The sequence below is a fragment of the Podarcis tiliguerta genome (genome assembly GCF_965153285.1).
Source record: "Podarcis tiliguerta genome assembly, chromosome: 13".
NCBI lineage: Eukaryota > Metazoa > Chordata > Lepidosauria > Squamata > Lacertidae > Podarcis > Podarcis tiliguerta.
The window spans coordinates 26,114,016-26,140,210 of NC_139546.1; the positions used below are offsets into that span (position 1 = coordinate 26,114,016).

Here is a 26,195-nt window from a genome sequence, read left to right on the forward strand (position 1 = left end):
TGAAACGCCAAGGTGTTTGTTTGGGTTAAAGATAGGCAAGAAAAGCAAACAATACGTTATCTTCAATCTGTTATCAAAATTAACCTCACCAGCATGTGAAATGGCAGGCAGAGCTACATGAAACTGCATACACACTAAAGCACATTTTCCCCCTCAAAGGTAGTTCTGTGGTAGGTAAACCACAGTGCCCAGAATTCTTTTAGGTAAATAATGTGCTTCAAAGGTAGTGTGCAGACTGCCAGTGTGTGTACATGTTGCTTACACCCGTGTGCATTGGAGGCAAGCTATATATCTGTTCCCACAGCCCAAGATTGAATTTCTAGAGACCCAGAGGAAAGGAGCTGAATACTGACGAGTGATCATTCTAGAAACCTGCACTGAACAAAGGATTTTTCGAAAAGCAAAAATAAGGGCAATAATATAGGGACCGGTTTTTTTGGGGTGTTTTCTTTAACGGAAATTGGGACAGCTGGAAGAGATTTTTAAAAGGTAATTTTCAGAGGTGGCAATACTGCTTGTAAGTGGACGAGACAGGATTGTAGCGCTTGAAGGGGAGGCAGAGATGGGGATTCTTCTCTGCTTGTAACTGGAAGGGTAAGTTTCTCCCAATACTGTAGTCTCTCAGGACTTAGAAGAAAGAACTACATTTCCCACAATCCCCTGCCCTTGCCGCCAAGGCGGAACCTTTGCGCGTGCGGCTCGGGTTTCCCCCAACTCTATGGCTTTTCCCCCCAGCTGCTTAAAGCAAAGGACCGTTTCCGGTCCCCAAACCAGAAGTGGAGCTTGCAGCCTCCCGGCAGACGGGATGGCGGCTCGGACCGCGCTCCTACTGCTGCTCGGGGTGGCGGGCGCCGGCCCGGCTCCCGCCCAGGCCTCGCGGGGGGACCGGGAGCCCGTCTACCGAGAATGCCTGACGCATTGCGAGCGGCGCAACTGCTCCGGGCCCGGGCTGCGGCACTTCCGCTCCCACCAGCCTCTCTACATGAGCCTCACAGGTACTGCAAGGCCCCCAGCCGAGGGAAGGCCACGCCCACCGCCAAGGACGAGGCGCGAGGGGGGCGGTGTCCGCGACGTGTTCCTCATTTGCATAACCGCGCCCACGAATGACGGTGCCCCGCCCAGTGTTTCCCCATAGGACGGCTTGGTGGCACCGCCTACTCCTGACGCTCTCTCCCGCTGCCCTCGGTGGGAGGGGGCTCAGTAGCGGGCAGTAGCATCTGAACATGTGCAGAGTGCATTTTCCATTTAAATTGGCAATGGTTCTTGGATGTAGTGCTGAGCTGATGTTGCCCCCTCCCTCTCTTAACAGTGCAGTCCTACTCAGAAGTATGCCTCACTGAGTTCAATTTGCAGGGAAATGCACATAGGGTTGCATCCTGGGGCTCTAGAGCAGCGAGGCTGCGCACACTGCTGCATCGTTGTTTGCAAGTAGGATTCTGCTATGCCCCCAAAAGGGCTGGTGGGGCAGCTGCTGCGTCTATCTCCCTGCTTCAGGCCTTGCAAGCTGTCTCTTGTTTATTATTGTTGTTTTACTTATTTAGGCTGTTCATATCTCATCCTGAATTAGGGAGAGTAGCCATTCCTTACCCATTAGGTAAAGACAACTATTTTCTAACGTTTTTAAAGTATCTCTCTTCAAGTGAGATTCCCTGCCCCCCCCCATTGATTTATTTCTTCCAGGTTTCTTATGGTGCTGTTGAAAGTGAGCCCATTGAGTGGCTTCTTGTAGCATTTACTGCTAGGTATGTGGTTCAATGCCTTATCTGCCCTCCAGGTTTCTTGGAGGTTATAGCAAGTAAGTGGGAAGAAGCCACAATTCTTTAATTAACTAGGTTGTTTGTGGGTGACATAACATGTACCATCGTTTACATGCAGTTAGATCTTACGTACGTTTATTCAGAAGGAAGCCTTCTGAGTTCAGTTATATATACTCCCCAATTAAAGCAGGCGATGTGATGTTGTGGTTAAGAGCGTTGGATAATCTCTGCTCAGCCTTGAAGGCCACTTGGTGGCCTTTGGCTAGTAGTTATATCTCAGCGTAACCTACCACAAAGGGTTGTTGTGAAAATAAAAAGGGTGCCACTTCGAGCCGCTTCGAGGCAAAATGGGATACAAAATAAAATAAATGTATATGATTGCAACATTAACATCCCTCACTCTGCCTTTCTAACTCAGGAAACCTTAACCCCTCTTGCCCATTACATCTCCTATTCAATAGTTGTATGTGTGTGGTAGAACTGGCAGACCCAGGTTTCAAACATACATTTAATTTTGAGAAATCCACATGGCAAGAGAGTTGGAACCTGTGGTCCTCCAGATCTTGGATTACCATTCCCACCATCTCAGATGCTGGCTGGGTCTGATGGCAGTTGGAGTCCAGCGACATCTGGAAGGCCCCATGTTTCATACCACAGCCATATGGGATTGTAGCTCTAATAGAGATATTACAGTGGTACCTCTGGTTACGAACGTAATTCGTTCTGGAGGTCTGTTCTTAACCTGAAACCGTTCTTAACCTGAGGTACCACTTTAGCTAATGGGGCCTTCCGCTGCCGCGTGATTTCTGTTCTCATCCTGAGGTAAAGTTCTTAACCTGAGGTACTATTTCTGGGTTAGCGGAGTCTGTAACCCAAAGTGTTTGTAACCCGAGGTGTTTGTAACCCGAGGTACCGCTGTATATAGTTGCATTTGCATGTTTCCTGATTCCAAGCAAAAAACATGCAATATATGCTTCATTTAAAACAAACAAGTTAACTGTAAGACTTCATCCTGGCAACAAGTGGCTTGCTAGTCATACATCCATACATCATGCTCCCTTAAAATAAAACAAACTTGGCAAATCTGAGTACCCCCTCCTCGCCGTTCCCACCCTGGTATTTTAAAATTATTTCACAGAGTTCCATTGCATTCAGGCATTAGGCAATAAATTCATTTGCACTAATTTTAATTTGTCCTCCCCCAACCGTATTCTAGGATGGACCTGCAGAGATGAATGTAAATATGAATGTATGTGGTTGACGGTGGGCCTTTACGTCCAGGAAGGATACAAAGTGCCTCAGTTTCATGGAAAGGTAAGTAACGTTCGTGTGCAGCAGCTGTGAAACGTTCCATGTTCAGGATCATTGGGATAGGAATTCAAAATGAAGCTGCTATTTGTAGGTTTGCAAGAAGTTCTGTGAGGAGTAATATTAGAAATATTGTAAAAATGGAAAAAGAGAGATGATATGTTAAAAGATTTAATGGCAATATTAAGTTAAGAAAGGCATAAGAAGTGATTAAGATGGAGGATTATCAGAGGTGCTGATGGAAGTCCAAATAAGAATGTATCTGTGATAAACTGTGAAGTATGTTTTATAATTTTGTAAGCTAAAAACCAATAAAAATACAGTGGTGCCCCGCAAGACGAATGCCTCGCAAGACGGAAAACCCGCTAGACGAAAGGGTTTTCCGTTTTGGAGGTGCTTCGCAAAACGAATTTGCTATGGGCTTGCTTCGCAAGACGAAAATGTCTTGCGAGTTCCTGCGATTTTTTTTCGCTCCCCACCCCCTTTTTCTAAGGCACTAAGCTGCTAATAGCCTTTTAGCAGCTAATCCGCTAATCCCTTAAGCCTTCAATAGCCGCTAATAGCCGCTAAACCTCTAATAGCGCTAATCCGCTAATGGGGTTGCTTCACAAGACGAAAAAACCGCTAGACGAAGAGACTCACGGAACGGATTCTTTTCGTCTTGCGAGGCACCACTGTATATAAAAAAAAGGGAAAAAAAGAAAATGAAGCTGCTATCATAATGCTGTTATACAAACATATGGCACAACTACGTTTGGAATACTGTGTACCGTTCTGGTTGTCTTACCTCAAAAAGGATATTGCAGAGTTGGAAAAGTTTCAGAAAAGGGCAACCAAACACAGCAACTGTGCACTTTTGATCGGGGTGCATGGCTGTCGCATCCCCACACCATCCTCCCCAAGTCGCCTTGCAGGGCTCGGATCTGGGGACAGTGGCGCGAGGAAGGTGCAGCAACCATGCCGCCTGGGGCTGGTGTGTCGACGGACACATGCACCCACACACTGTGTGTGGCTTAGAGACACACTCCACCCACAGTGGCAGGATTCAGGACGGATAAAAGAAAGTACTTCTCCACATAACACATAGTTAAACTGTCCAACTCACTCCCACAGAAAGCAGTGATGGCTGCCAGTTTGGATGGCTTCAAATGAGCTCCCTGGATTAAAAAAAGAGCTTGAAACTTACCAGCTAGTTGGTAGTAACTTCGAACCCTCCTGGGCTGGAATTTTGCTTTGTAGTGAAGGTTTCTGCAAAAATGGGTCATCTGACATCGTTGTGATGTTAAGTGATTGACCTGTGGAAGTAGCCCTCCAAGGGTGGTGGTGGTGGTGGGGAGCCCAGGATCTGGCCCACTGGCCAAATCCAGTTCCCTACCATTGCCTCAAAGAGCATGTATACCTTCTCATTTCTGGCTGATGACATATATTTCTTCTTCTTCTCCCTCCCCTGTTTTCCCACCCGACCCTCAGTGGCCCTTTTCCCGCTTCCTGTTTTTTCAGGAGCCTGCTTCTGCCTTTGCTTCGTTCCTGAACGGACTTGCCAATTTAGTGATGCTGAACAGATATAAAGCTGCTGTCCCCCGCTCTTCTCCCATGTACCATACCTGCATTGCCTTTGCTTGGGTAAGTCATTCTGGACGGTTAATTCCTCACCACGGCAAGATGGCTGCCTTAGCTTCCTTCTTCTTCTTCAAAGAGGTGGGAAACAGGGGGAATAGAAAAGACAAGGAAGGCTTCTTGCTGCTTGAGATCTTGTAGGAAGGAAGCAGGGGAAACATGACAGGTTTCCCTACAAGAAGACTCACAGAAACACACGGTGTTCTGCTCCTCAGTCCAGGCTGTCTCAAGAAATGCAGAGCGAAGTAAGGAAGTAAGGAGGGCATCTCCCATGAGGAACCAACTCGAGCCATAGCAGAGGGCAGTGTGTTTCCAGTGGCATTGTGGGTATTTGGAGAAAGGTTTGCTGAATTATGTGGTATTTCCCTCTGTGCTTTTTTTTGTTTTGGAACAACGCTTATAGAGTTGGTTTCTGTTATAGAAATTCTAAGGTCATATATGCCTCGCAAGACGAAAAACTCGCAAGACGAAAGAGTTTTTTGTTTTTTGAGTTGCTTCGCAAGACGAATTTCCCTATGGGCTTGCCTTTTTCTTAAAACCGTCAATGCATTCCTATGGGAAACCGTGCTTCGCAAGACGAAAAAATTCACAAGACGAAAAAACTCGCAGAACAAATTAATTTCGTCTTGCGAGGCACCACTGTATGTATGTATGTGTGTGTGTGTGTGTGTGTGTGTGTGTATATATATATATATATATGCTTTCGTAGATTTTCACGGGTACAGGAATGCAGGTTTTGGTGTCCTCGGGTGTCTTCCCGTGTAAAAGTTGGGGTGTCTAGGCGACGTTTCGACGAGGTCTCACTCGTCATCTTCAGGCTGGTGCTTTTCGGTTTCCGAAAGCACCAGCCTGAAGATGACGAGTGAGACCTCGTCGAAACGTCGCCTAGACACCCCAACTTTTACACGGGAAGACACCCGAGGACACCAAAACCTGCATATATATATATATATATATATTCATAAATATACAAAGCAAACACATACGTAAGTATATAAACCACATGTCTGAAATAGTGCAAGAGAACAATCCTGAAGCCATTTTGACTCTCCCAAATTGACCTCAGATGGGAAAAGCTTTCCAATTGTCTTTGGACTGTAGGGGCTTACACCTCCCTGTAAATACAGTCTGGCAAGTATCTGTTAAGCTGAGCACATAAGAGATTCAAGAACTATGTATTTACCATCTCAAAGGAATGGCCAGGCTACCCATAAAAGGCAATCAGATAAGGCATTATCAGGTATACTGGCAGACAGGAGAGAAGCAACACACTCAGATTTCTGCTGGGGACCACCTCTTTCTGTGATGTATGTATGATGTTTTGGGGGGTGGTCTTGAGTTACAGGGTAGGCAGTTTCAAAAGTCTGTGTAAGAGCTTGCACATCAGTGTTCTGGGTTCCTTCTCCCTCCTGCATGGTGAGCACCCTGTTGCAACAGTTTAATAAAGATCAGACTTACTAGCTGCTTTGCTTCTCAGTGAAGTGAAGGCCCAAGACAGGTGTTGATCATGATGTGAGCTGCGCACAGGTGGTCTGAAGCGAGCGAGCGAGCTACCACCATTCCTGTGGAGCCTCCTTTTATTGAGACAAACATGCAAGCTAGGCAAATACATTTTGGGGCTGTGACCTTTACACATCTTCCGTCCCAAAATCGTGGGGTGGTACAAAGTTATTTTGGCACCTGTTTCCACAGCGTCATTTTCCCCTTGCTCAATGTATGATGTAGGAGACAAAAGGTCTCATGGAAATGGGTTACAGACAGGACACCGCAAACTGCTGAGATCGCGAAAGGTCAGGCAGAGGTGGAACGATGTACAGACAGCTGTGGCTTGTCTGGGGGGGGGGAGTTTCCCTGCACCCCAAGGTCATGCGTGCAGGCAGACGTGGCTGCCTGCTGGTGGGGAAGTGTGCTCCCTCCGGACCCCACTCCCCACTCCGCGATATCCCTACACTCAGTATTCTCTGGTTTGGCCTGTTATTTTCTCCTACCAATAGAGAACCTACATAAGGACTCTATATGGGCTCTTGAGTACCCCATAAGGGAAAAGGAGCAGTTTTATCTTATATCAGGTTCTATCTAGGCTTTTTCTTCTACTCTGCGGACAAATTGTGTTTTGATTTGGAAGCAATTTGAGGAAAAGGGTGGGATAGAATTGATAGATGGTGATAATAAGAGATAGCATGTATCTAGGACTTTTTGAGTGTTTCACTTACAGTATTATTGCAGCAGTCCAATAGACTAAAGCAGCATGATTCCTCTAATTTTAAAGAGGGGGTGGGGCTTGCTTCTGGATTTGTTGGTTTAAGTACCATATGGCAGTTATCCCGGTTATCCCAGAATGGCCTGTTTTTATTACGTCTGTGGTAGAAGCCGGTTTTAACAACCTAACTTCATAGAATGTGATATTTTCAGGATAACCATTTCTTTCCCTGCTCCCTCACTCCCCCTGCAGGTTTCTTTAAATGCCTGGTTCTGGTCTACAGTTTTCCATACTCGAGAAACGAATCTAACTGAGGTGAGCAATTTTGCTCTCGTATCATGAAAAATGTTAGTATGGGGCACCGGGGGAATTTTGAAGGCATGGCAGAAACCTCTCTAGTGGGTTAAAAAAAAAATAGATAAGTTAAATGGTAGAAAAAAGGGAGTTATGTGAACCCCAGGTAAATAGTGCAGCCAGCATGACAGCATAATCCTAACTATGTCTATGCCAAAGTAAATCCTATTGAATTCAGTGGGGGTTTATCCCAGGGAAGTGAGGTTAGGATTCTAGCCTGAGACTTTCTTTCAGATATGTGTGCTCAGGATCATAATCTCGTCAAGTTGTTTTTGAGGTAGGATAAGAGGACAGCTATCACCAGGAAGAATCTTCCCTGTTGGGTGTTAAAAACACTACTAGTAGGCTTCTGAGTATTTGTAGGCCATAATCCCAGGGGAAAGAGAAAACTTTAAATGCAGCTCCCTGTCACTGGAGAAAAGCCATGAATAAACACAAATACCATGAGGATTTTCTAAAGAGAACGTGTAGCACTGAATGAGAACTGGGCCCGATTTCTAACGAGATTTCTCTTCCCACAGAAAATGGATTATTTCTGTGCATCAGCCGTCATCCTTCACTCCGTCTACCTGTGTTGCGTCCGGTGAGTTTCTCTCCTTCTTAAGAACATAAGGAGAGGCTTGAAGCTGGAAAAGACCAAAGGCGCATCCAGTTCAGTGTTCTGTTATCCCACAGTGGCCAAGCAGACTGATGTGGCTGGCGCAAGCCCAGTAGTACTCCCCTACTTGCAATCTCCTTCCAAAGCAGCTTCTGTTGGTCACCATCTTCCGGTGACAAGCTTCACCACTTGCCCTGCGAACATATACTTTTTGTCTGTCCTGCCTCTCCCACTTTTCAGCTTCACTGGTTGAAATGTTATGGTGGGGTGGGGAACTTTTTTTGGGCTCCACAGGCTAGATCTTTATCAGCCTTGCCCACCTGTCGAAATCCCCTGCGTGGCTTTGCCAAGAATCCCCAGGCTCCCCCTTTAAGCCCCTGACCTGGGAGGCTTAGGAGGGAGAGTGCAGAGAAAATTGCAAAGGCTTTAAAGCAGCTCCCACACTCCCAGTTCAGCCTCCAGAGCTGTTGGGAGCTGCTCATGTTTCCCTTTTTAAGTGGGCGGGTGAGTGGCAGCAGCAGAGAGGAGTTTCCCCTGTCCACTCACAGCTCCCATATCTCGCTTTTATTCAAAAACTGAGCATCTGCAAAAGGACAGGTCGAAATCGCAAGAGGAAATGTGTGCGGACAAGATATGTGCAGATAGAGGAGGAGTAACCCAAGGACAAAGCAAAAGAGCAGCAAGTAAGGACAGCTAGTGGAAACTGGCCGGGCCTTTTGGGAGTTGTAGCTGTGGCCATTCGAGCAAAAGAAAATGCTTTGTGTTCTGTCTGCTCAAGTTTCTGAACGGCAGGACCAGCCTTTGCAGCTCAGCCATGCCATAGATCAGGGTTGGGGAGCTGTGGCCTCTAGATGTTGATGGGCTCCAACTGGACTCCTTTGTCCTTGACCCTTGGCTCACATCTGGAGGGCTGCAGATTCCCCATCCCTGGCCTAGACCCGGAGGAACGGGTCCAGAAGTGACCCAGTTCCTACAGCTCTTGGCGAGTTCCTTCAGCACCGTCTCTCTCTTTTTCTTTTCTTCCAGGACTCTGGGTCTGAAACGTCCAGCCTTTGCCACCGCCATAGGCATCTTCCTGCTCCTCTTCCTGGCCTGCCATGTGTCGTATCTGACGCTCGTGCGCTTTGACTATGGTTACAATATGGTTGCCAACGTGGTAATAGGTGAGGGCGGTGGAGCAATGTTCTACCCCCTGCAGCAGGTGTTGGTTGGTGTGGAGGTGTAGCCCAGCAGATAACCTTTGTGTGGCCTTCTCCCCTAGTGCCCCCAACCTCTCTAAGGCCCCATCTGCACCAATCCGTATCATGCCACTTTATATGGTTGTAGATTCTCCTTCAATGAATCCTGGGAACTGCAAATTGTTAAGGTTGCTGAGAGTTGTCAGGCAACAATTCCTGGGAAGAGAGATTAGCTGATTCCGGTCAGAGAATCTCTGACAAGTCCTTCTCTGCATCTGGCCACAGAAAGGCAACAGAGATCATTTCCCATCATTCTGTTTCTTAACCCGAGCAAAAGATTGTTTTGTGGAGATATGCGAGCCATGCTCAGAGCAGTGGAGTGTATGGGGTGTTAGGGGAAGGATAGCACCTCTGGGGGCGACGACATGTCATGCACCTTCTGGGGTGGTTTGCCCACCTTTGGTCCCCCCCCCCCGCACTCAGTTCTCACCTGTGGTTCCTTGAAGATGTCAGCATGTGACAGCGGCCACACCCCAGAAATAGCTTTGATTGGCCGGGTAAACTAGGTGCGGGTAGCCAATGGGTCTCAATCCCTCGGCGAGTTAGGGACTTGCTCCTGCATGCAAAGACAGGCTCTGGCGGATTGAGTGGATGAGGCCAATAGTGGGTCCAACAGTCGAGAAGGCGGTTTATGCACATGCAGTCGAGGAAAGCGAAGGTCAGATGGGGCTTATCTTCCTGGGAAGGTAGTCAATCTAGAAGGAGGAAAACTCTGATCCCAACCCTCTCCTGCCTAGTGGGATATCTTTGGGAGAAGAAAAGGCTAAGGAGTAAACCCTACGCAGACCTGGAATCCCTAAGACTGTTGGATGGCGCTTTGTATGCCACCTTTCGGCACCTCCTGAAGCCAAGCTGGTGCCAAGTGTATTGATCTGCTTTCCTTTGGAGCATATCAGCGAGGTCAAGGTCTTGTCGTCTGGGCAGCCAGAACCTCCATACACACTGCCCAGGCTTGTGCCCCAGGGATGTCACTTTAGTGCCGCCAATGCAGTAGTTTGACTTCACCCCCGGAGGCGCACTCCATTGTCTCTTGAGACAGGCAGATCAAACTTGCCACTTGCTAAGAGCAGCATGTAGCTACACCCTTTAAAGCACACACACCAAAATAGCTGTTAGCGTAACTTGGAGGCTGCATCTATATTGCTGGTACATATCTCCCTTATTCCTTCCCTGCACTTCCAGGGCGTTTGTAGTATAGAGCACCAGGATAGCAGCCCAGGACCCTCAGGGCAGGTTCGCTGGGATCTGTGGATTCCCTGGGTGCAGGGCCAACCAGCAAGAAAAGGGCACCTCAGTTATAGTTGTTCAGCATTATAGAGGCAAGAGAGAGCAGGTCTGTAAATCCCTAGAGCCATGATCTCCCACAACAGTGCAAAAGTTTGTGTTGTTACATATTTACCCAGAGGTTCCTCCTCTGACTTACGGCCCCATCAGGGCTCGGAAGCAGAGTCATCACTTCCAGCTCCCCAGATCTTTCTAGTTTCCTCCATGCTTTCTCCGTGGATGATTCTGGGGGATGTATGCGTGGGGAGGGGATATTCCTGGCATGCCTTGGGATTTGGTGCTGAGGAGCAAGGGGTCTGGGGTCCAGGGCTGCTAGTGCCTCTGGTTCATCGCCATGTGCATAACATATCTAAGTTCCTGCCCCACTGTGACTACTGCCAGGCATGAAATGCTGTCCTCTTTCTGCCATACCTTGCAGGCCTCCTCAATCTCCTCTGGTGGCTGGGTTGGTGCATGAGGAACCAGCAACGCCTGCCGTACGTCTGGAAGTGTGTGGCGGTTGTGCTTCTTCTGCAAGCCTTGGCCCTCCTGGAGCTCCTGGACTTCCCACCGTTGCTCTGGGTCTTCGATGCCCATGCCATCTGGCACATCAGCACCATTCCAGTCAATATCCTTTTCTACAGGTCAGCCAAGTTTGCTTGCCTTTGTGGGTGGGCCTTCTGCCATTGGCTCTCTGTGATTGCTTGTCAGGGCGCTGCTTGGACTACCAACACCCATCAACCCCAGCCAGCATGTCGTAGGCTCAGAGATGATGGGAGTTGTGTGGTCCAGCAACATCTTGAGTGTCACACACACACACACACACACACACACACACCACTGATCTATTTATTTTGTATCCCACCCTTCATCCAAGTCAGGGCAGTTCACAGCACAAAAAAGCAAGATAAAAACACAGCATAATCAAAGCCAAAACCAATACCACCACCTCCCACTTCACTCCCACAAACACATTTAATATAGGCCTGGTTGAAGAGGAATGTTTTCACCTGGTGTATAATGAAGGTGCCAGGCGAACCTCCCTGGGCAGAGCATTCCGCAAACAGGGAGCCACCACAGAAAAGGCCTGTTCTCGTGTTGCAACCAAAACTCTCATGGAGGAGGCATATGATCTACAGCAGTGGTTCCTTAATACCAAAATACTGAGTACCCCCTTGTTTTTCAAAAGCCAGACCATGGGCCCCTTACTTTTGAAAAGTTAAATATCTTTATGGTAGTTTTTGTTATGTGAATGATGCCCCTTGGGGTCTGCGGACTGCCAACTGGGGACCACTGATCTAGAGCACACACAATCCGACAAGCTAGAACTTGTTGGAATCTGCGGCCTGTAGCCTGTCCTCTGTAACATGTTTAATATACTTTCATGAAACGAGGCTACAAGCAGCCATTTCCCTGGAGCATAAAGTGTATTCCTTCATTCCAGCCCACAAATAGCAATGTACAGAGAAGCAAAAACAACAGGAACCTTAGGCAGACCAAAACAAACCAATAGAAAAATGGGAGATACTGAATTAAATCACCAAAATTATATTTAGGAAAGGCAGGGAAAAAGTGAACTTCAAAGGCCTCCTTGAATGCCCGAACTGAAGGAGCCACATGAAGAGGGTTCCACAACTGCAGGGCCACCACCAGGAAGGACCTGTTTCATGTGCTCACCAGCTCTAATCAATTCCACCGTTGGGGTATGCAAGCAGGACCTCAGGTGTGGACCTTAGATTCGAGGGAGGGCAATATGGGTGCTGCACCTTCCTTGTGGTTCACGTAGCTGCTATTTCTGGAGACTTTCATTTCAAGGTTTTCATACATCATCAGGAAGGCCTCACCTAAGGCAGGTTCTACAGGTTGAAAGACAAGATATGGGCACATTCTAGTTCTAGGCATATTGGGTAGCTCAATCCAACCCTTCACTCGCCAGTCAATCCAGCAACTTCCTCTTTCCTCTCCTTGCAGTTTCCTCGTCGACGACAGCCTCTATCTTTTGAAGGCCAACTCCAAAATTAAAATAGACTGAAGGGGCTGGTGCAATACAGCTTGGAGAACACCACTGGTCTTGATGGAAGACATCCATCGGTTCGTTTCCAGCAGGAGTGTGCCACTGAGAAGTGGCAGCAATTTGCACTTCCTGGTTCTTCCCTCTTCCTTCCCCAGCATCTACATGTGGGTTCTGCTGCCATGGTGTCCTAAACTGACTGACTGCCTTTCTCCTGGATATATCAGGATATACATCTTGCCTCTCCTGAAACTTGCGCTTGAGTTCCTCGCGCTGCCTTCCCAAGTCTTTTCATGCTTCTCTGGGGAGATTTTGCTCGTGGCTTGTCCTAGTCGATTCATTTTCAAACATTTGTTTTTATTATCCCGCCCTGATTAGCTCTATGGTGTTAGATCTGTTGGTCTAATATGCTTTTGCTAAGTGGACTTCCGAAAGCAGCATGGACGATGCTTCTCGACGCAGAATTTTTAGAAGCCTTCTTTGTCATGTGCCATGGGTGAAATTGAAATGCCAGCTGTTTCAGAGAAGCAGTCCTGGCATGCTGTTTCATTGACGGGTTGCCTTTTGTTCTTTGCCAGCCCATCAGGTAACACTGCTCCGCAAACCCTACTTCCCCCCGACTTCCTTGTCGTGATAAAAACAAGAACTAAGATTCCAGGTTGCGGTGACTTCTAGGAGGAAAAATGGGGCTGGGCTCAACCTGCCTAGAAGATTTTCCCTCTGAACTCAAAGCTTTCTGCACATACTCCTTGGTGGTGTGAGCTCTCTGTACGGGCTCAGACGCACCTCGGTTCATTCTTATTTTTTCGGAGCTGAGTCCTGGCATTAAAAACCAGGGGTTGGGCCTTGTCTCAAATTAAGTCTGAGCAGAATGGAAAAATATATATTTAAAAGACTTCTTTTAAAAAACCAATGGGGGTGAATCTCTGAAATTTTTCATCCTGAAGACTATTCCTTCCAGTCTGTGGAAGCTGTATTCATCTGTTCAAGCTGATATGCGATTCATGGGGGAAATAAATGGCATTTCTCCTTTCCTTTGACACATCTGTTCTGTTTTTAAAATAGGCACAGACTACAGTGGGGTATGAGAGAGAGAGAGAGAGAGACTTGTCCACCATAGTTGCATCTAGTCTACTGACCTTAGGATGCTTACAAGTACAGTGGTACCTCGGGTTAGAGACGCTTCAGGTTACAGACTCCGCTAACCCAGAAATAGTACCTCGGGTTAAGAACTTTGCTTCAGGATGAGAACAGGAATCACATGGCGGCGGCGTGGCAGTAGCGGGAGGCCCCATTAGCTAAAGTGGTACCACAGGTTAAGAACAGTTTCAGGTTAAGAACGGACCTCCAGAACGAATTAAGTTCTTAACCCGAGGTACCACTAATGGAATCCATTCTGGAAGTCCGTTCGACTTCCAAAACCAAAGTGCAGCTTCTGATTGGCTGCAGGAAGCTCCTGCAGCTAATCAGAAGCTGTGGAAGCCCCGTCAGATGTTCAGGTTCCAAAGAAGATTCGCAAAGTGGAACAGTCACTTCTGGGTTTGCGGCGTTCAGGAGCCAAAACGTCCGAGTACCAAGACATTTGACAACCAAGGTACAACTGTAAGGCCTAATTGTGTCCCCAGCATCTCTGAAATGCATCATGGTTCCATCTTTGATTACAGTGGCAAACAGCCATTCCTGGAGGCCATTTAGCCCCCTATGAATTCTGGGGCAGAGATCTCAGCCTTGAGATCTCCTCTGTTCATTTGATGTGAGCCTATCTCCTTTTTTGTCTTTTGGAAAGACTTGACGTTGCAGAAGATTCCCTTTTAAGGTGGGGCTGCAGATAAGCTGCCTCAATATTTCTGGCAAAGCCAACTGGTTTTGTGAACCTTCCCAGAGATTTTGGGGGTGGGGGGGCAAGTTCCCCATGACTCATCCCAATGACACACCTCTGCAGCCCTGAAATGGCATCAAACTTGGCACCACTCTAGGCATCGGGTTGCAGCACTTTCAGCAAGGTGTGCATGAACACTTAAGCATTTTCTGCCAGAAAAAGAGAGACAGAGATAGTGCAGCAGGAGGGAGCCAAGACTGCCAAGGGTTCTTCACAAAGTGACCCAAGACGAGAGAACCAAAGAAATAATGGGAAAGACTGGGTGGCTTGCTGATGTCAGGTGTTCTATGACTATAATCAGCCACCAGGTGGCAATGGAGGCCAGTGGTGGCTTGCTGGTGCCTTGGAAGGCACATTTAATAGAATCTCAGAGTGGTCAGAAACTGTAGAGTGGCCCTCAAGGGTCATCTAGTCCAGCCCTCTGCAATGCAGGAATCTCAACTAGATCATACATGACAGGCGGCCATCCAACCTCTGCTTAAAAACCGGCAAAGTAAGGGGAGTTCAGGGACGCGGGTGATTCTGTGGTCTAAACCACAGAGCCTAGGGCTTGCCGGTCAGAAGGTTGGCGGTTCGAATCCCCACAAGGGGGTGAGCTCCCATTGTTCAGTGCCTGCTCCTGCCCACCTAGCAATTTGAAAGCATGTCAAAGTGCAAGTAGATAAATAGGTACCGCTCCGACGGGAAGGTAAACAGCGTTTCCGTGCACTGCTCTGGTTCGCCAGAAGCGGCTTAGTCCTGCTGGCCACATGACCCGGAAGCTGTCTGTGGACAAACAACGGCTCCCTCGGTCTATAGAGCGAGATAAGTGCCGCAACCCAAGAGTCGTCCATGACGGGATCTAGCAGTCAGGGGTAGCTTTAAGGGGACTTCACCACCTCTCGTGGGAATCTGTTCAATGTCGAACATCTCTTACTGATGTGTTTTTAATATTCTGTTGGGAGCTGCCCAGAGTGGCTAGGGAAACCTGGCCAGATGGGCAGGGTATTAATTATTATTACAGTGGTACCTCACAAGATGAATGCCTCGCAAGACGAAAGAGTTTTTTGTTTTTTTGAGTTGCTTCGCAAGACGAATTTCCCTATGGGCTTGCTTTGCAAGACAAAAACGTCTTGCGCCTTTTTCTTAAAACCGTCAATGCATTCCTATGGGAAACCGTCAATGCATTTCCTATGGGAAACCGTGCTTCGCAAGACGAAAAAATTCACAAGATGAAAAACCCCCCAGAACGAATTAATTTCATCTTGCGAGGCACCACTGTATTATTATTATTATTATTTATTACTATTATTACCACCACCACTTGAGAGCACTGTTAGGCAAGGGAAGCTGACTGAGCTAGAAGAATCAACCAAGCCAAGGTTGGAAGCCAGATCTTCTGCGAGTCACTAAAAGCAGGAGGGGGAGCAGCCTACCTTCTGCCCTCTTCACCACCCTGGTGCCAGTTGTTTCGGGCTCTGCTGACCAGCTGTATTTGTGCCATGCTGGATTTTTATATAGTATCTACCTTCTGGCTCGATGTGTGTGCTGGATTAATAATAATCCTCCTGCTGCCATGAAAAGGGCACTTCTTCCCATTTGAAAGCCCAGGCCGCTTTCAAAGAACTGTACATTCTGCCCACCCTTTTGGCCCGGAGCTCGGAAACGGGTGGGTGAAGGTGACCTGCTGGAGCTTGTCGTCAAAGGTCATTGCTGTGCTTCTGCTGAAGGCCAGAGAGCATTCAAAGGCTGCTTTGCACCCTCCCTTTAGGAAAAGTGCCCATGCTAGTGGATCCTCAGTGGAGGGCCTGTAGCTCAGGGGCAGGACAGAGCACATGCTGTTGCCGGGGGAGGGCTTGAGGAAATAGAGCCAAATAGTCATTTCCCAAAAAAGCCTGAAGCATTTTTTGGGGGGGATAATAGGGACAGAAGTCCCCCCAAAAGCTACCACCGCAGCCAGAATTCTGTATACGCAGAAATTGAAAGAATAAGAAGTTCTAACAATAGAGGAGTGGACTTTAAAACTATTGGACTATATATGGAGATGGCGAAGCTGGTGACAAAATCAAGAGGACAAAAAAGACGAAATGTTTGCGGAATAGTGGAGACCCCCCTTTTTTTGATTATCTGAGAACACATTATAGTTCAATTAAATCGCAGGCAGAACTGGAAAATATAAGCCAAGGGGTGGGAATGATAAAAGACTGTAACATGGGACATATGCTATAGCATGGGTTGGCAAACGTAGGCCCGGGGGCCAGATGTAGCCCAGTCGCCTTCTAAATCCGGCCCGTGGATGGTCTGGGAATCAGCGTGTTTTTACATGAGTAGAATGTGTCCTTTTATTGAAAATGTACCTCTGGGTTATTTGTGGGCCATAGGAATTCGTTCATTTTTTTCCTTCAAAATATATTCCGCCCCCCCCCCAAGGTCTGAGGGACAGGGGACCGGCCCCCTGCTGAAAAACTTTGCTGACCCCTGTGCTATAGAAATAATTTATTACATTTAAGGCAGTAGATAAAAGGATTTGAACAGAAACACAACGGAGGTAAGGGTGGGAAGTCAAAATGCTAAGGGAACATTGTGCGGAAACTGAATTGAATTTGTTAAATTGTGTGGAAAATGAATAAAAATGTATGAGGGAATAAATGAAATAAAAAGAGCCCTCGTGGATCAGGCCAAAGGCCCGTCCAGTCCAGCATCCTATTCTCACAGGGGCCATCCAGGTACCTGAGGGAAACCAGCAAGCGGGACATGAAGAGAAGACCCCTCCCCAGTTTCCAGCCACTGGTCTACAGAATCATTACTGCCTAGGGTTAGCAGTCCATGATGGCTGGTGACCTGCAGGGGTGCCAACTTGAATAAAATATTGGGGGTGCCCAGGTAAGCCCCGCCCCACATAATTGATCACATGATGCAGCACATGGATACCATCTGAATGGCAATGCCCATCAACTTTGGGAAGAGGGGGCTGGCCCCCTCAAATATTTTATTGAGCGGGAGCCAAAGGGACCTCGGCCCCTAAGAATTGGAAGCCCCTATGGTGACTCCTTTTGCCAGTCAGGACATATTATCCTGGGCTAAATGGACTTGATATTGAGCTGCCTAAGTCTGCCCCCCTCCTACGTTCCTACCTCTGTGCCCGGAAGCTCGCCCATGTTCTTGGCGAGCAGAGATACATTTTGCAAACGGAATATGTTTGTTGTTGTTAAGGATGCATTTTATTAATTCTGTTTGTTTAAACAAGTTATATGCCACTTAGCTACAGCCATCTCAAGGATACAATGCAATGAGTAAAAACGAGTTAAGACTATGAAGTCAAAATTTGATTACCATGCCTGCTGGAATTTTAAAAAATGTCTCTGGAGGTTCAGCAGGAAAGGGGCCTGTCTGGCCTCCAATGGAAGCAGGTGCCTTTGCCTGATGCACAGAACCTTTTTGGTTTCCTGGGCCTGTCACTTTCCCCTGGAACATTCATGGAGCATTTGCGCTCATCTGCACATGTGTGACGGCTGCCTCAAACGTTCATATTATCGCTTATTCCGCATTCAGTTTTCTAATTGGATTGGTGGTGGGGATGCATCAGACAGCAGCGTTTGTGAGGAAAACCACTGGCTTGATCTCGAATGTGGCTAGCATTGTGTAAAAGCTAAAAACCTAGCAGTGGGAGCGCACTGGTACGTGGTATTGTGAACATCCCCTTAACCTGGACTGTGCCACAGAGGGAAGGGTTTTTGAAACAACAACATCCCAATCTGATATCCGCCCACCACCAGCTGCTATTTAAATAAGAAATCGAAACACGTCTGGTGAAGCACTTAATTTTGTCCTCGGGTGCCTCCATTGTTGTTTTTTTAAAATCTCTGGACTGCCGCGCCTAATTCAGACTCTAGTGACATGTTTGCCTCAGCAAGAGGAGATTGCCCTCTTAGATTTCTGCCTTTGTGTCGCAAACAGGTACGGTAATAAACCAGTGTCTGGGTTGTACTGGGCGAGTGGAGGGCTCATATTACAAAATGCTGCTCCATTACGAAACATTGCACATGGAAAACCAACATGTCAGGATTTCCTGACTACAACCCTTGTCCCTGACAAATATGTGGAGGGATTTATTTACTTTTGTGCTTCTACCCAATACTTAAGGTTCCCTCAAGCCTTCTGGTACCTCCCTCTTGTGTGTGAGTGGTGCTTTTTACCTACACAAGCAACAAGACCTCCTGCCTGAACATTGGCAGGAAAGGGAATAATAATGTCCGTAAAGCTTACCTGAAATATAGGTTTTGCCTGCACCATACTACTGATTTTCTCCTGCAATGAGCAGGGAATACAGGGGACTGAAGGCTCTGTTCTGGGTTGCACTTTCTGAAGCCCAAGAGGCCTGACCAGTGCCTCACACAGGAAGACGAGAGCCTACCACAGGCCATGCCTCAGAATCTTCTGCAATGTGCTAGGATACCTTGGCAGAAGAGTCAATATGGAAAGTAAAAAGGTCAACATTTGGGAAACCTCCATCCTGCTTCATGTCCTAAGGAACGTGTACCAAGGAAACGTACTTCCAGATTTATTTCATAACAAAATTTATATACCACTTAATCGTAGTAAAACCTCTAAGTAGTTTACAAGAAACGTCAAGCGCTTTGCAATAAATGGGGCGGGGGGGACTTGATATTGCAAACAGGTCATTCAGATGTCACGAAAGGTCTGTCAGCAACAGGATTTTTGTTTAGATTTCCCACAGAAATAGTAAATCTGGATTAAAGGTGAGGGGGGAAAACAACAGGCTGACATTTTGTGTGAACGATGCAAGAGAGCATCTGGCTTCCTCCCAAAGAATTCAGCAAACTGTAGTTTGTTAAGGGTGCTGGGAGCTCTAGGTCTGTGAGGGATAAACTACAGTTCAGGGGAAAGCCATATGCTTTAAATGTGTTAAATGTATGGTGTGGATGTGAAAACACTCTTATTTGCACTCACAAAACAGAGGACCAGCTATCAGCACAGGAGCAGCAATACAGAAGAGAACGGGCAGCATGCAATAAGCTGGGTTTTAGGGAGCAAGGGCCTTGTGTGTGTGTTTCTGCCAGGCGAGCTGGGATCAAGCTGTTTTCTGAGCATGGATGAAGAAGATCCCTTGCACGTCATCCACGCCAATCTTCAGGCTCGGCGGCATGACGTAGGAGCGGAAGTTGCGGGTGCGATAGCCGCTCTTGGCGAAGGATTCCTTGACATCTGCCTCGCTGACGGGCACGACTGACAGCTTGGCTTCTCCAGCCAAATAGAAGGACTCGTCCAAAGCCCCGATCATGAGGAAGTGGCCACCAGGCTTGAGAAGCGTTGTGACGTTCCGCAGGGCCCGGTCGAAACTCGGTCGGTCAGGGCTCACGGCTTCCAGGCAGAAAGCAGAGACCAAAGCATCGGCTGGTTGGCTGAGAGAGGAACCTAGAGGTTTGGCCTGGTGGACATCGATGGGAAGGATCCTTCTGAGTTTCTTCTTCAGCTTTTGCTCTTTTTCCTTCCACGATTCCCTAAATAAATAATCATTTGTTATTTATATGCCGCCCATCTGACTAGGTTGCCCCAGCCATTCCGGAAGGCTTTCAAAACAAATCAAAAAACCACAGTAAAACATCACACATTAAAAACTCCAGATGTCTCCTAAAAGTCAGATAGTTGTTTCTGAATCTAAAAAGGAGCAAAGTCAGAAGGAAGAAAATATGAGAAATCTAAAGAAGGAGAAAGAAAGAGAAAAGGAATAGAAGGGGGGGGGGGACTGAAGAAAGATAAAATAAAAGGACTTCCAGCTCCCTGCGGCTACATATGATATTTATTCTTTAAGATCCAACCATTCTATCCTCTATAAACCAGCATTTTTTCAATCTTCAAATCCAGATATTATAAGCTCATTTTCTCTTTCGCACAAAAAGTCCATAAGAAATTTCCAAATTACCAAATTAACAAATGTTGGTAATTATTTTTCTCTAATTAAACATGTTAGCCATCTCAGCCAAGTCCAATAATTTTATCAGCCATTCTTCTATAGTGGGTAAGGCTGCGCTTTTCTTTGTGCGTATAACAGTCTTTGTGCATATAGCAGTCTTGCCGCAGTAATCATATATTGTAGGTGTTTTACCTCAGTATATTATAAAAAAGGTGCTTTGTAATGGGTATACTTAGATGGCCATAGGTTTCCCATCCCTCTGCTAAGCTCTTTGTCACCTGCACTGCACAGCCAGTACCTCTTTATCTACTTGCACTTCATGCTTTCGAACTGCTAGGTTGGCAGGAGCTGGGACAAAGCAATAGAAGCTCACCCCATCGCAGCGATTTGAACCGCTGACCTTCTGATCGGCAAGCCCAATTGGCTCAGTGGTTTAGACCACAGCGCCAGCAGCCAGGTAAGGCATGGTAGATCACAGGTAACCATGATTGCATCCCCAGGCTTTTTCCTTGGGAAGCCATGCCTCTCTCTCCAGCATTTATTTCTTACCCATTGCCTTCAATCTTACAGGTATACTGGATGTAAGGGGACCAGTCAAAGCAGCTGGAGTCTTCACCGAGCACCCAGTTCTGTATCTCGGTCCGATTCACTTCCAGGTAGTCTGTGGCCACTATCTCCTCAAAGTAGTCGCAGGCACTGAGGAGCTGATAAATGGTGGGGCCTGTGCCAATATCAATAAGGGTGCGGCCGCAGATTTCCCCTGCAAGGAGTGAGAATAAAGAACTAAGGTGCAATCATATCTGGCGATAAACAATCACCGTATTTTTCGCTCTATAAGACGCACCAGACCACAAGACGCACCTAGTTTTTGGAGGAGGAAAACAAGAAAAAAAAATATTCTGAATTTCAGAAGCCAGAACAGCAAGAGGGATCGCTGCACAGTGAAAGCAGCAATCCCTCTTGCTGTTCTGGCTTCTGGGATAGCTGTGCAGCCTGCATTCGCTCCATAAGACGCACACACATTTCCCCTTACTTTTTAGGAGGGAAAAAGTGAGTCTTATAGAGCAAAAAATACGGTACATAAAATACTGGAAACCTCTTAGAAAATAAATAAATCTGTATTCATAATGAGGGTGGAGGGGGAGTGCAAGTTTTTCCCAAATACAATCATAAAAGAGGATTCAATACCCTGGCCCCTAATTTTCTGTCCAGAAATGACCTTCTCATAAGGTGAAGGGTGGAAGTCAAATGGCTAAAGTCGTATCTTGAGGAGAAACCTAGAATCCAGGCTACTCGGTTCCCTTTTCTGTTTGTGTTGGGAAATGTAATGGAGATGCCTGCTGCAAATGCTCCCCTTCTCCCACTTCCTGACCCCAAAAGATTTGATCCCATGGAGGCGCAGCTCACTGGAAGATTTCCCACCGAAATTATATTGAGAGGCAAGCAGGATCCAGTACTTGTGATACAGTAGTTCAGGAGATACAGGAAAAACAGCTCCTGCCAAAATTGCCGCTTCTAATAAAATATCACAGGCACAAGAGGCTTGTATTCTATTGCATTTGGTCACCTTATCGCTGATTGACAATATGCCCAAGGGAAAGTCAGATAGAAGCTCCCAGCCAATCAAGGCCTGGAGGAATGAGGGGCAGCTTGAAAGATGGTCCTGTTTTCTGGATCTTTCCAAGCCAGCCGAGTTGTAAGAATCTGCACACGAATTGCATTTTAAGTCTTCCACATAGCCGGAAGAGCGGTTCCATATTGTGATGTCTCGCAAGCCACCTACCAAACTAGCATCCCTTTCACTCCACATCGCAACACGCTGTCTGGCAAGAGAAGCCTAGGCATCTGGGTCCTCCTTCACACCTTGTAGAAGTGACTCAGTCGCCTCCAGGATCCCCTGCCCATAAGGATCCTCCCCTCTCATCTGCAGCGTTGGTGGTATAGTGGTTAGCATAGCCGCCTTCCAAGAATCCTCCCCTCTCATTGGTCAATTGCCCTTCTCACACTCATGATCTCACTGATTAAGCTAAATAAAATGTATTTCTTTCTGTCTTTCTTTCTGTTTATACATTTCACTAATTTTACATTCATTTTGATATTTCAAAACTTGGCTTCCTTCCCCCTCTTTCTGCAGTTCCTTAAATTAGTTTTTAATATCTTCTGCATATCCAAATTAACTTAATTTGCTCATTTATTCATCTTCTTTAAATATATACTCTTATAAAACTGCAGGATATTACAATAATCCTGCCCATGTTTTTATCCGTTTATAATTTATCTGTAAATAGTCAATAAACCATTTCCATTCTTTTATATATATATATAAAATGTTATCTTGATTTCGTATTCTTCCGGTAAGTTTCCCCGTTTCTGCATATTCCACAAGTTTTTGCATCCATTCTTCCTTTACTGGGACTTCTGCTTTTTTCCATTTTGGGGCAAGTCACATACTTGCTACTGTAGTAGCGTACCTGAATAAGTTTCAATACATTTTAGGTAGTTCTGTCCCTACAATTCCTAAAAGAAAAGTTTCTGGTTTTGTTTTTTGTTTTTACAAAGGTTATTTTAAACATCATTTTCATTATATTATGTATCATTTCCCAGTAAGCTTTAACCTTACTACAAGGCCACCACATATGATAAAAAGAACCTTCTAAGCTGGATAAAATGTGGCAGTGTGGTCTCCTACTTTGGCTGTGTACATTCATTTAAGAATACACACACACACACACACACACACACACACACACACCTCGCCGCCAAAAGGCTCCTGGGAACTGTACACACAGAACTACACTTTTTGTGCCACCCCCAAACTAAGTAATTGACACAGCAAATTGGGGCCACAAGTTAATGCCCACCCCCAAATCCAACCTTGTCCAATTAGCACTTACGGTAACTTTGGCATCAGTTGTGGGTTTTATTTGGAGGGGGGACCTGAAATTTCAGGGCCACATGTTAATGGAGCTCTTGCAAAGTCCCATGAACCTACCACAGTAGATCACAGCAGGAATCTATCACAGTCTATCAAAGCAGCCTGCTTTGTGAGATGGCTCAGCCACTCTGCAAACTTTGCAAGAGAACTCAGTTAATTTGCAAGTCGCCACCTTTCCTAAACTTAAGCGCCAAGCAGCACAGAGCAAAGATCTTATAGGCAGACCCCACCCCAGCATCTCAGTTTACCTCCTGCTTCTTGAGTCCTGTTTGGTTTATTTGCCAGCAGATGAAAAGGTAAAGAGGTTATGACTGACAAACTGTACGGATTAGCAGATTGCAACTAATATATCAATCTGTAAGATTGCCAGAGTATCAGGATTGTATTCAACGAAGATCTATTCAGAGAAGACCCATTCAAATTCATGAACCTGGATTAGTCGTGTCCCTTAACTCTGACTAAGACTAGCATTGGCTACAATCCTCAGTATTTGGTGCAAAGTTTCAGGGCTCTAGAAACAGGCACAGCTCAGAAATCCAATTAAGAAATTTATTTAAGAGAAGTATTTTTTTTTTAAGGGAGAAATTGCAATAACTATCAATATGAAAATAAAACACCAGACCAGAAAGCTGGTCTGTCTAGTCCTATGCTAAGCAAGCTAATGGAGCAAAGACTTACACCTGCGATCACTTCTGTGGTTGATAGCCTCTGGCGATGGTTAAAAAAACAAGTGACTTGGGCTGCATGCGCACCATCTAAAGAGCATTTAAAGAATCCTAAGGATACTGGAACTCAAAATGGCACTAAACTAGCACTAAACTTTGGGATTGGTTTCAGGGGAAAGCAAAATTTTGGGGCCACACATTAATGGGGCTTCTTACAAGGCCAAAATCTCACCCAATCTAAGTCAGTTGCTTTAGTTCAGCTAACTATTTAATGTTAATTAATTAATTAATTAATGTTAGAAAGATGCTGAGGTCCATTTTACTCCCCACCCTCCAAGTTTACAAAGGAGCTCTCTCTTTTTTTTTGCAATGCACTTTTTTCAAATTTAGACAGCTCCGCATTTGGACAGCTTACTTCTGATGGATGGTGACGTTGTCAAGGAAAAGGTAAAAATGACCCAGAGGCATGGCCTGCCCAAGACATATTGGCACCTGAGGCCGAACCACTAAATGGTGCCTGCCTCCCAGCCAGGGAAGAAGGAGGGGAATGAAGATCTACATCAGGAGCAAGGGAAGAATAAAGGTTTGCGTTGGGATCTGCTCCCCCTGTGAATCCTGCCGCTTGAGGTGGGCGTCTCACCTTGCCTCATGGGTGGGCCGGCCCTGTCAAGAGGCAAGGCAGAAGATTTTCAAACGAGACAAAAGGAGATCACCTTTGAAACCCAGGTTTGCTAAGGAAAACAATTACAGGTCTACCTACCCGTGGCAAAGGCATCTGCCAGGCAGCGAAGTTTCCAGGGCACTGCAAACTCTTCGCTCGTGAAGTTGGCACGGGGTGGCATGTAGTTGTTTTGCAGGTAGGCCCGAGGGTTGAACTTCTGGTAGCTTTCGGCCACAGCCGCGATACCATTGGCGCTCATGGCTGGGGAAATGCTTGGCTGTGTCCGGCTCACGCAACCGGCTCTGGGTGAGTGGCTTTATAGCCCAGGCTGACCGAATGCAATTAGTCCCGAGTACTTTGGGCTGATACCATCAGGATCAGCCTGCGGGGCCTCTCTAAATTGGGGCCATTTCTCTCGCACACTCTTCCGCTCGCCGTGGAGTAATTGAGAAGACCTTTCCAGGAGCTTGATGGAGGTTCTGGCAATGCTGGGGGCGAGGGAACGGATTGCTTTATCTCGCACTGGATAGGCGTTTAATAACTCTATTGAAAGGACACTTTATTGAAGCTGTTCATCCAGTATAACCAAATTACTGTCAGGAACTAGGATGGGCTGGGAGGGGGGGGGGTCTGTGCCATTTGTCAGGGAAGAGCCCCGCTGGCAGAAGGTTAGACAGCACCCCCTTCCATGCAAGAGGCAGGGGGGCCTGCGAATCACCCCACTCCTCCTACAACAGAGGAGACTGCCTAGTGGTTTTTACTATTAAGCCCTCTTCTCAGAGAACTCTGAGGTTTGTAACTTCGTGAAGGGAATAGAGTTTTCCTAGCGACTCTCAGCCCCCTTAACAAACTCCAGCTCCCAGAATTTTGAGGGAGAAGCCATGACTGTTTACAGTGGCACATAGTGCTTTCAATGTATGGTGTTGTCAGGGGTTCAGGAGCAGAGTCACAGGAGAGGGAGGAAATGGAGAGCGAGGGGGAGGAGTCCGAAGGAAATGTCAGCGATGACAGCAATCCGAGGTCTCTGAGTCTCTCCAGTGACTCGGAGGATTCACAGAAAGGGGCCCCCATAGTCAGGGCAAGGGGAGTGCCCAGGGGGACACCTCGGGAAGAAGGGGGCAGAGGGGACTCAGAGAGTAGCAGCTGGAAATCAGGACCAGCGTCCCCCCCGGAGTGCAGTAGGGGGGAGGAGTCCCAGGCATCGGGATCAGGTGGCGCGCGGGCAGCGGGAGAACGTGAGGCAGGAGTGGCCACACCCTCGTCAGGGAGCGAGGAAAAGGTCATCAGGAAAGTTAAACGCGCGCGCGCACCAAGTTCAAATGTACAGGAGGGCGGCACGGTGGGCAGCCCGGGTAGGGAGCCAGGTCCTAAAGCCCGCCGAAGAGAGGGGGAGGAGTCAGAGGGGTCAACGTCTGCGTCGGAAGAGTCCAGGAGGGAGGAGACCCCGGGGGGTAGTAGGACCCAGAGGAAGAGAGAGAGAAGGAAGAGGTGGAGTAAGATTAGAGTCTTAAACTGGTGTACAGGGGGCGGAGACTCAGACGGAGCTTCGCCGGTCTAAACTCCAGACGTAGAGCTGGGACGCTGAGGATTGGAAATGGAAACTATTCTTCAATAAAGACTTTGACACTTTACTATCGGCTAGCGTTGGTCCTTTGTGAGCTGGGACCAGGAGCCAGCTCTGACAGGTGTGAATGTGGTTCTTTTTGCTTTTCACATTGTTACCCCATCTTTCCCCCCCAAGGAGCTTGGGATGGCATACACAGACCCTATTTTCTAGGGAAAGTCCTGGAAGCCA

The 26,195-nt window shown here is 47.0% G+C and overlaps 2 protein-coding genes across 4 annotated transcripts; one reads left to right on the plus strand and one right to left on the minus strand.

Moving 5' to 3' along the window:
- The first annotated feature begins 746 nt into the window (after nt 1-746).
- PGAP3 (post-GPI attachment to proteins phospholipase 3) lies at nt 747-13,386 on the plus strand. Of its 2 annotated transcripts, none has more exons than XM_083408775.1 (8): nt 747-995; nt 2,974-3,071; nt 4,536-4,688; nt 7,135-7,197; nt 7,758-7,819; nt 8,861-8,997; nt 10,775-10,979; nt 12,307-13,386. In XM_083408775.1, the coding sequence occupies exons 1-8, from the start codon at nt 806-808 to the stop codon at nt 12,365-12,367; spliced, it is 969 nt and encodes a 322-aa protein (XP_083264901.1). In that variant the 5' UTR covers nt 747-805; the 3' UTR covers nt 12,368-13,386. The 2 variants fall into 2 exon arrangements, with proteins under 2 accessions (XP_083264901.1, XP_083264902.1); XM_083408776.1 differs by having other exon boundaries at nt 778-995; nt 4,566-4,688.
- Nucleotides 13,387-17,402: 4,016 nt separating this feature from the next.
- On the minus strand, nt 17,403-25,117 carry PNMT (phenylethanolamine N-methyltransferase). 2 transcript variants are annotated; one of them, XR_014504262.1, is made up of 4 exons: nt 24,500-25,117; nt 20,689-20,899; nt 19,181-19,726; nt 17,403-18,756 (listed from the first exon to the last, which is right to left on the minus strand). XR_014504262.1 is itself a non-coding variant. In XM_083409119.1 (3 exons), exons 1-3 carry the CDS (start codon nt 24,657-24,659, stop codon nt 19,297-19,299), a joined length of 801 nt encoding a protein of 266 aa, XP_083265245.1. In that variant the 5' UTR covers nt 24,660-25,117; the 3' UTR covers nt 17,403-19,296. The 2 variants fall into 2 exon arrangements, 1 of the variants encoding a protein (XP_083265245.1); XM_083409119.1 differs by having other exon boundaries at nt 17,403-19,726.
- Nucleotides 25,118-26,195: the final 1,078 nt, after the last annotated feature.

What these genes read in the sequence shown, in the direction of transcription:
- PGAP3 (XM_083408775.1), top strand. Translation starts at nt 806, where the DNA reads ATGGCGGCTCGGACCGCGCTCCTACTGCTGCTCGGGGTGGCGGGCGCC. An exon ending in TGCCTCAGTTTCATGGAAAG is followed by an intron (nt 3,072 to 4,535) that starts GTAAGTAACGTT and finishes CCCGACCCTCAG; the next exon opens with TGGCCCTTTTCCCGCTTCCT. An exon ending in CCTGCATTGCCTTTGCTTGG is followed by an intron (nt 4,689 to 7,134) that starts GTAAGTCATTCT and finishes CTCCCCCTGCAG; the next exon opens with GTTTCTTTAAATGCCTGGTT.
- PNMT (XM_083409119.1), bottom strand. Translation starts at nt 24,659, where the DNA reads ATGAGCGCCAATGGTATCGCGGCTGTGGCCGAAAGCTACCAGAAGTTC. An exon ending in GGCAGATGCCTTTGCCACGG is followed by an intron (nt 20,900 to 24,499) that starts GTAGGTAGACCT and finishes CACTCCTTGCAG; the next exon opens with GGGAAATCTGCGGCCGCACC. An exon ending in TGTAAGATTGAAGGCAATGG is followed by an intron (nt 19,727 to 20,688) that starts GTAAGAAATAAA and finishes TTATTTATTTAG; the next exon opens with GGAATCGTGGAAGGAAAAAG.